Raw genomic sequence first — 9,811 nt, forward strand, 5'->3', positions numbered from 1 at the left:
CAAACCTGCCGGCTGATGAACACCAAAGACCCATCCTTAGTCTTGCAGGCAGTGAGTGCATCTCCATTTTTCCTGGTTTAATAAGAAACGGTGTTTAGGGGGAAAAAGGCTGTGGCAGTTTGTTGATGTTTTATATTGTTAGAGAGTGTTGGTTTTTAATGGAGCATTGTTAGCCTGAATACCAAGATATTTGATTTTTCAAGGGTTCAAGTTCTCCTGGATACATAACAATGCTATTGATATATACGTCCTCATTATCTTGTTTAAAAGGGAGCTAAAGAGCACCAAACTGTGGAAATCATTCTTGGGCTTCATCAAAGTAAAATACAGAATTGAACAAAGAGCTGGAGCCCATTCCAATTGTCATGCTGTGCACCCATAGGTAGCTTTGCAAATGTTTAGACACAAAATGGCCACAGGGAGTTTGCCCCTTATCTAGACCTTTTTTTTTTTTTTTTTTTTTTTTTTTAATGTCTGTCTCAAGCTTTCAGGAATACTCTAAGAGTCCTGAAATTAAACTAACAAAGACTTGGATGGAGGATGCTGAGCCCTGGCAGTGGTGTTACTTTGAAGGAGAATGCTCTATCTGCCATCACCACCCGCTGCAAACAACAACAACAACAACAAAAACCTCTTCTACCTTGCAAAAAATTAATAAGCACAAGAGCACAAGCAAGCCTTATGTCCTTCTTTGTAAATACTCCCCTATTTTCAAAAAGTCAGTCCTCATAATGCTTCTGATGATCCATCTCTTCTAAGGGGTTAAAAGAAAATGCATATTCCAAAAGCGGTAGAGAGTGGGCACCTCCAGGGGCTGGAGACATTTGGGGGCGCGGGGGTCGAACCCGCACCGCATCCTGCAGTAAGACTTTTGCAACAACCGGGTTCGCTCTCCCTGGGCTAGGGATCTGCTCTGGTGAGGCCCAGCTAATAGAGCTAGCAGGTAAACAGGATAAAGAAGGTTGTAAAATAAACATACTTTTTAAAATGAAAAATCAAAATGATCTAGAGATACTCGCAGTTGAAAATCTACAGCTGTCATTTAGTGCCAAAGGTGACTGCTGTCCCGGAGGAGCGGTCAAAACTAGCGGGCCCGGGTCGGTGAAATAGAAATGCACTGCTGCTTCTGATAAAAAGATCCATTTTGTACAGGGCATGAGGGGGGTGACATCTTGTTGGTTTAGAGATGATTTACGCACTCGTGTTGTAAAATCTAAAACGACGCCCCTGGGAAGAGGAAGGAAGGAGAGCGGACTGGTTGGTGAGACACATCGCTACCTGCTTGAGGCCCCACACTCCGATGGAGTGCACCAGCATAAGGTCGGGAAACAAAACGCACGATCGCAGGGCATCCAAGGCGCGGAGAGAGGCTCCGAGCCGCGGGACGGTGACCCACGGTCTGCAGCGCTGGAGATCTCAGCCCCGGGAGCATTGGGAGCCTGGCGCCCTGGACTTTACTGGCCCATTTCCCTGACACCTCAAACTCCGAGTCTTCTGCCTGTTGCCCGAAAGCGGGCGAGAGTCACTCAACTATCCGTTCATCCAGCAGTTTAAGAGGACGACACTCGGCCCCCCGCCCCTGCAGGCAAAATTAACCTTCACCACCGGCCTTCGCATTCGGCTTAGGGGCTCGGGGACCGCCGTGGACTCTGGGCTGCACCTTCCTCCCCTCTAAAAAGAAAAATTTCCTGGCTACCCTAAAGACGATCTATTTAATTGGCTCCCCTCTTGAATTAATTGAGAGCAGAATTCAAATTCAGAGTGTCAGCACCGGAGGTCGCAGGGTGGTGCCGCTGAAGACTTTTCTGGCGCCATAACTATTGCGAATGCTGAGACACAGGGGAACTGAGATTATTTTGATACGAATTCAACCGGGGAGCGCCCCAGAAAATGTTCCCTCTCTCCTGGGCGTTCCTCGGCCGAGGAGGAGTTGGGGAAGCTGGGCCGCTCGAGTGCGGCTGGAGGATTGCGAGGGTAGGCCTTCGCGCCGCGTTTGCACCTCTCCCTTTGTGACAAATCGATTTCCCGCGCCGCTGTGGTACATTTGCATCCCGCCAGGCCCGGGGCCCAGCTGCGCCCGGTACACACGTAGCGGCGGCTTGTGAGTGTGTGCGTGTGCGCGCGCGTGTCTAATTGACTTTCCGTCTACCTTTTTATGACTACATGTGTTTCCAACAAAAGGTCCTATTAGGACAATCTGGTTTCACTAATTTAGGGGTTGGGAACGTGGAAGGCAGGCGCTTTTTTTTTTTTTTTTTAACAATTTGCAGAAGTTGAGATTAAGAAATAAAAGCGAGATGAACTGCCCTTCTAGGGGTAGGTCTGAGTCTTTTTATGACCGGTTCCTCTTTCCTCTCCCTGGTATCCCTGTTCTGCCATCACCCCCATTCACACACCGAACTCCCACCTTCACCACTGGATTCCCAGCGGTGTTAAAGAGCCCAGAAGTATACTGAGTCAGAAGAATCAGTTAAAAGGGAAAATAAATCCTTCTATTGAAAGAAAAATAGAATGAATCTCAACATCAGGGGTGGAGGTGGGATGCTGATGGGGAGTGGGGTAGTTCAGGAGGAAGCACTCACTTTGGGCCCAGCTCAGTTCCTCTAGGATACACTGGAACCACATTGTAATTTAAATTTTTGCAAAATGTAAGAAGCTAATATTGAAAGAGTAAGTTGAGGGCTGTTTGCTAATTTCCTCCAAACAGAAAATTTAGAAAGGACAGGGATAAGAACTGTTTCTGTACAGCTGGGAAAGTCAAAGTTATCTTTTCATTGTTCTCCATCTCTCCAATGGAAATTATCTTTTTCCACTCTGGAGGAGTCTCTCAGCTGGCTGTAAGAAACACCGGGCTCCTGATGCAATTTTTCAATACCTCTGACTCCCAGTGTGCCTTGAAGCCAGGACTTCTGCTCTAGCACTCTTCTGCCCAGAGACTCCCTTCTCCTCTGTTTCACAGACCCAGCCTCTGGTCCACTGCAGGCTGGAGGACCAGTTCAACCCCACAGGTCTTGATTTCCAAGCAGTTTACAACTTCCTCTGCCACTCTTGGTGGGAGCCCGGGAACTAAGGGACAGTAACTCCACCGTCATCCTTAGACTCTCCCATTCTCATTCCCAAGGAGAGGAAGGAGGTGAGGAAAAGCAACAAACTATTTGTTAGCATAGCCCCAAACCCATGTCTCTGGAAATAAGGCCTTCCATATATATGTTCTCAGCCACTTTCCCAGACCTAGGTGCTGGTTATCTTGTTCCCATCTCCTTGCTCTGCATTCTGTGACTTCTTTCCCATATTATCGACCATCCTCTGAATAGATACTCTCCCTGGCTGGCCTCTGGAGTCTATTCTTTTCTGGGTCCTCTCCCCCAAGACCTCTTCACTCTTCATATGTAGGGTGTGTGCGTGTGCTGTAGTATCTCCAGGTAGATTCCCATAGTTTTGTACCCTTCTCCCAGAATAAATGGTCCCAACTGTGCCCACAACCCTAAAATGTCCCAGCAGATGCCACATGTGTGGTGTGGCCTTGGTGGCTCCAGGAGCCATTCACCAATCCCAGGCAGTCTCCCAGCCATCTCCTTTGACTTACAAATCATTCCTGGGTATTGTAGCCAGCTTTTCCACCTAGCTTCCCTAGGTACCTACTAGAGTGCCATAACAAACCCAGAGCTCCCTTCTCTTGGCATCCACTCAAAGAAGCCAAAACACAGGCACCTTCTGCATCCCTGCAGAATCTGATGTTCACTGGTGGCCTTGGCCCTGGGCTTTCAGAGGCCAGGGCCTTGGTCCTGCATTTCCCATCCTCCTGCCTTCTCTTGGGGCAAAGCAACAGTGACTTTTCTCTCCTGCTCCACCCTGGTCTACGCAGTGGTTTCTTTGCAGTCCTGTTTACTGTTGGGGGTCCAGCCTTCAGACCTCTGACAGTGTAAATGTTGTAATTAATAATTAGCCATTGCAGAGAGTAAGAATATTAGAATAAGAGCTGTGAGATTCCAACTACTATTCTTCTAGCGTTTACATGTTTTTTACATTTTCCCTGGTAAAATGTTTTAAAATAATCATAGTATTTCACAGTGCATTTTGTTACAGCTAAAAGAGCCTAGCAAACACATTGGTCCTGCTGCTGGCACTGCAAGAAGGGGCAGAAAATCCAAAGCTGCAAACCCCCCATCTCCCACCCCATTCCCCCTCAAAAAATAATAATAATAACCTGTGGCAGCTCCTAGCCCTTACTCTGGATATTGACTCTTCATTCCTCAAAGTTGGCTGCCTTTCTTTAATGAAGGGCCAGGCAAATCTCCTTTGCCAGTCAGTCCCTGAGGCCCTCTGCATAAAGTAAGTGGGCATTGGGTAGGTTGGTCCCAGGTCACTCCTGGCTAAAATCACCAAGGGGCTTCCAGGCCTAAGCTAAAAAAGCAGGGTAAGAGTGGTACCCTGGCCCCAGAGGAGGCCTCTCCCTTGGTACCTACTTCCACTGAGTCCAACTGTTTCTCAGTCCAGTTTGCTTTATATGTCTATTTTCCGAAAGTCAGAGATGGATAATGTTTGTGAGAATCTTAGAATAGTAGCAGGCACCCACAGGTTCCAAATTTCAAAAAACAGCTATTAGCAAATAATGGTGTGGAAATGAATCATTTCGGAACTTCCAGCCAAGTTCAGACTGGCAAGTTGGAGGAGAGAGGTAGTATCTGAGCATATCTCGGCCTATGTCACCTGGAATGAGCCAAGTGACAGGTCTGTTACAGACTCAGGGAGGATGGAATACACTTGCAGTTACGTTTTAGAGACAAGGCTAATGCCAGGCGAGCTTTTCATGGTGGTGGGGAGGGGGGCCATATCAATCGGCGAGGATGGGGACGGGCACTTAAGCGTAGGCTTTTCTGGAGGGTTAGAGGCCAACAGATAGAGCTACTCAAACGTGACACCAGCTTCAGCATTGAAGCCCGCGATTTCCTGGTGTCTCCCTCTTGTGCGGAATCATGCCGGACGGGGATCTCAGATTTACTTCTAAAGCACATTCCCTTTGCTTCGCTCGACTTGACCCAAATCAACCGGGTTTCTAACTCAGTCTCAAACCCATCTGCAGGTGGAGGCGAAAGAAGGGGACCGAGAGCAGCCTGAGCGACTGAGGGCGGGCGTACCCGCGCTGCTCGCGGCTTGCCAGGCCTTGGGCGCCCGCTCAGGGTGGGCAGCCCGCGCGGCGGCAGTGGGGCTCCTGCGCACCGGGCACGCCAGCCCACCCGGGAGAAGCCTTCCCGACCCCTCTCAGCAGCTTAACCCGCGGCTTTCCTCAGACAGAGCTGGCTCTCCAGGCGGCGCCCCAGCGGGACCCTTCCCGAGCCCAGTCCGTTCGCCCCGCCTGCCGGATGTCGTGGCAGCGGCGCTCGCCCGGGACTGAGGGCTTAAGGAAGTCCCTGGCGGTCAGCGTCCTGCCCCAGACCGCAAGGCCTCAGAGCGTTCCGGCCACGGAGCCTTTCCCCGACTGCCTCGGCTACGCCCTCCGCGGAGCCTCTTTTCCTCGCCCCTGGCGCCCTATACGCTGACCGGCCGTTTCTCTGGCGGCTGCCACCGTCTCTCCCAGGAAACCCCGACCGCCTTCCCCTGGTCAGGGGCGCGCTCCCGCCTCCCTACCTGGGCCTCCGCCCTCGATCCCCCGCACACACTTCCCCGGGCTCGCGCCCCTCACTCACTGTCCTGCTGCGGGGTGTCGCTGCCACTGGTGAGTCCCGGCGACTCCAGCAGGCTCCGGCCCGCCTCGCCCACGCTTTCGTCCGCCTGGGCTGCGACCATGTCCCCGGCTTCCTCCAGGTCTAGCAGGTGACTGACGGAGAAGTTCTTTTTCGCCTGCAGGGTGTCGAGGTTGCCCGGGCTATCCAAGCGGCCGCCCAGCGCCGGTTGCCGCTCCAGAACGTGCCCGTAGCTGGAGGTCATGGTCTCCCCCTCCAATCCCACCCACCCCCCTCTTCCCGCTCGAATCAACACCAAACGCTGTGGGCGAGAGGGGGGAGAGGAGCCGAGTGGGGAAGAAAGAGGGGGGAGTGGAGAGAGAGAGAGAGAGAGAGAGAGAGAGAGAGAGAGAGAGAGAGAGAGAGAGAGAAGGATAGGAAGGCCAAAAGAAAAAAAAAAAAAGGAAAAGAGGGCGGGGGACCCCTTTCAGCACAGCTGAGCGTTCTGCACCCGCAGCCTCCTGCAGCCTTAGTTGCTTTCCCAAAGCCAAGTCCGGTGCGATCCAAAGAGATAATCCACACCAAAAAATAAAATTTAAAAAGTTACCCTATGTTTCAGTCAGGAGTAAAAAAAAAAATCCCTTCCAACTCTCAAAAAGCATCCACACGCACACACTAAAAATAATAATAAGGGGGAGAGAGGAAAGGGGAGGCCAGCAGGGCGGGGGAGTTAGGCAAACAGAAGAAGAGAGAAGAAGGGGTGGGAGAGAAGTATCAAAGTGGGTTTAAAAAAAAAAAAAAGGTTAAAGGAGTTATTCCCCGGCAAGAGTTCAAGCACCAACAGAAGAAGGCTTGTTCCAGCTTTAAAACATCTTCAAGAAAACGTGTTCCCCCCTCTCTGCACTCCTGTGGATTCTCAGGAGTGACTAAAGTTTCAGGAGGAGAGGGTGATGTCTTGCAGATGTATTAGCGAGCAGGATTCTCACTTTTGGTAAGGAGTAAAAAAAAAAACAATAAAAAAATAGGGCTTCAAGAGTAGGAAGGAGGGTGGCGTGGGTCCCCCCTTTCTCCTCTCTCTCTCTCTCTCTCTCTCTCTCTCTCTCTCTCTCCCTCTCTCTCTCTCCCCCTCTTCTTGCTGAGCGCCTTTTTCCTTCTCAGTTGGATCAAGAAGCTCTCTGGCACTTCAAAAGGCACAAACTGGCATGCAGAGGAGGCTTTGTAGGGAATACAAGAAAATTGGAGACCCCTGGGAGGGCAGATCTCGACTTAATAGGAGCCTGTAATTACGTGGCAAAGCCTTTGTGCGCGCCTGACGTTTTACAGACCCCCTTTCTCCATCACAATCTCCTTCTTCCTCCTTTCCCTCTGACCAAAAAAAACAGTCTGATTAAGAAAACCCCCTTTGCCAACATCAGAGCCAGAGAGAAAGGAGAGGGAAGGAGCAAGAGAGAGAGAGGGAGGGAGGAGGGAGAAAAGAGGGAGGGAAGGGAATGAGAGAGCCCCTTTGGATTTATAAAGGTCTAATTATCATTCCCCTGCAATGGTATCACGGGGAGAGAAGACAAACTGAAACCCACAGTCACTTCAAACGGGCTGATTATTTTGCTTCGGTATTAACTCCTCCAGATTTGTTTAAGATCCTGTTGGAAAATCTCATTTGCATGTTTTGATAACAACTACAGGGAAACTTGTTGGGAAAAAAATCCACGACTATCACAAATTTTCTTTTCCTTCTGTTCTTCCCCCTTTTAACGTTTTCTGTTGTTCTAATAGTCCGGCGGGAGGGGGGGAAGTTCAGAGAGAGTCAGAACGAGCGAGTGAGAGAACAAGCATATTAGTCGGCTCAGTAGAGACAGCCTATTAAAAATGTAATAAAATAACAAGAGCGATAATAATGGGAGGCTCTCCCATGCTTTTCCTGCGCACCGAATACAGATCCGGGACTAGAAGGCACCAAATCGATTGGTGGTTATCCCTGCGGTTAGGAATCTCGGGGCCAAAGGCAATAGAAAATTTAAAGATTTATTTAGTTGAAGGAAAGGACTCTAGAAGTATGTCAACCGTCCCCTCAATCCTGCCATTTTTGAAAACTTTTTGGTATGCCGAGATCGCTTCCTCTTGCGACGACACTAAGCCCAGAGGGTCCCACTGCCCAAATTCGGAGCTGACAGGAGAACGTCCGGGGCGAGCTGTACCGTTAGGCTACAGCGCTGCTCTGCGTCCGGCCAGGGTGCGGTCGGGGTTAGAGAGCGGGACGAAGGCACCCCCACCACGAAGGCACCTCCGCGGCCACGCACAAAGCTCTGTCGTCGTCTGCTGAGCCCTGAGAGAGGACAGAGAGGTGCTGAGCAGTTTTTTTTTTTTTCATGACCTGAATTTGGTAACAGCTTTAATAGTCTCATTAGAAATGAGTTGCTATATGACTAGTAAGTGAAATATTGCATGCTTATTTATAGCGTTTCATATTCTTTAACCCCCCCCCCCCACACACACACACACTCCTTACTCCCTTGATTGCTAGATTTTTTTCCCCCTCCTATAGCCGAGAGGGTCGATTTAAGAGAAAGAAGAGTCCCAGTGTGTGTAAATGGTTTCTGGGCTCCAAACGGCATAGTTAGCCCAGAACTTCCAGCCCTGATCTGGGAAAAGAACATTTGATGCCATCAAAGGGCTGCAGATTGAAACCAGATGTGCTCGCCTCGGTTCTTTCCATGCATTTAATTAAGGAGCCAGGATGGAGGAGACTTTTTCATCATTAGTCCACCCTCTCTCCCTCCTCCTTCCACTCCCTCCCTCTCCCTGGGGGCCGCCTGTACCCCCGACCGGGAGCCCAGAGCCCCGCCAGCGCCGCTCAGTGCGCCGCGCAGGTCGCTCAGTCTCGGCAGAACCCGCTCTAGGCGATAAACATCTGTTGGCGTGCGGGCACCGCCAGTAGGACGCGCGTGGGGATGGGCCGGCGCAGAGCCGGGGCGCGCGTGCGTGTCCGGGTTGCCTTCGGCCCAGACCGCCAGCTCCGCCGCCTCCGAGAGAAGCCCTTTGCCGCGCGAGCTTCTGCCATCCACTGGGGTGGCGCGAGTGAACCTAGCGAAGGCATTTCCACCCCGCGCCCTGCCCTGTGTCCTCCGGGGAAAGGCAGAGGGGCCCTTCTCCCTCCCCTACCACGCCGCGGCGGTTTGTCCCCACGTCCCACGGCTTATCGGCCTTTCCGAGACCGGTGAAGCAGATTCTCGCTTCTCCCTCCTCTCATATTCTCCACACCCTTTACACAGTTGCATTTCTCTGCGACCGGCACCGGCACTGCCCTTTCAGACAAAGGTCTGGGTAAGGGGTCGGGACTTCTGGCATCCCGAAACAGGCTGTTTCTACCTAAGACCCAGGGACTTCCGTCAGTCGGGGGCACCTCGCCCTTTGAAGGGAGTTAACTTTGTCCCAGTGTGCAGTCGCATGGCTAGAGACCAAGGAAAAACGGGTCCTAGATGAGCACTTAGAAGCATGGCCAGACGTCTTCACTTATTTTGGCCACTTTCTTCCAAAGGGATCAGGCGCGTTTTGAAAATCGCCTACTGTTAATACCAACCAATCGTACCAATACCAGCTAGGATGCTAACGGTTTCAACAAAAACATCTGGACATACTTGCTAAACATTTGTCGACTAAATATGTTTATATATGATTTTCTATGCGCAACATTTACCCAAAATGTCTCTCGGGCTGAAAGTTCAAGTGCAAACCAACTGCGCAAGGCTTCTCCAGCCCTGGCAACGTAGCTCCAGCCTCAGCTCAAGAAGCCAGAGGCCGGGAACCCTCGCTCTAGCAAAGGGTGTGGCTTTTGAAGACTATGGGGGCACAGAATGTACTCCCAGCGCTCTGAGTTGGAATTCAAGGGCAGAGTCTTAGCGTGCTCAGGGAAAGGGACAGGTTTGCAGCCACCCAGGAAGGAAAGTCAGGCGTCAGGGTCCCCTCCCAACACTGGGTGTTTTCTGGGCATGCCATGAAGGTTGCCGGAACTCAAAAGTTTCAAGAGACCCTTCACCACTCAAGAGGCTTCTCCTTGCGGACTACCCCCATACTTCTCAGCTATAGGGTCTAAGCTGCAGTGTCCTCCTGTCCCCAATCACCCAGCACTCGGAGTCCGGCAGCCCTGTGGG

General features: G+C 51.2%; 1 protein-coding gene across 2 annotated transcripts in view; it reads right to left on the reverse strand.

The window, feature by feature from the left end:
* The window catches only part of Prrx1 (paired related homeobox 1), a 68,872-nt gene extending 61,718 nt beyond the window's left edge, over positions 1-7,154 (reverse strand). The window contains exon 1 of one of the 2 annotated variants that reach the window (XM_026405222.2): positions 5,688-7,154. In XM_026405222.2, the coding sequence (XP_026261007.1) occupies positions 5,688-5,928 (241 nt within the window). In that variant the 5' untranslated portion in view covers positions 5,929-7,154. The remainder of the gene's footprint in view (positions 1-5,687) is intronic. The other variant, XM_026405223.2, reaches the window with a different exon arrangement.
* Between the last annotated feature and the right edge of the window lie 2,657 nt (positions 7,155-9,811).

Source organism: Urocitellus parryii, chromosome 9 (assembly GCF_045843805.1).
Source record: "Urocitellus parryii isolate mUroPar1 chromosome 9, mUroPar1.hap1, whole genome shotgun sequence".
Taxonomy (NCBI): Eukaryota; Metazoa; Chordata; class Mammalia; order Rodentia; family Sciuridae; genus Urocitellus; species Urocitellus parryii.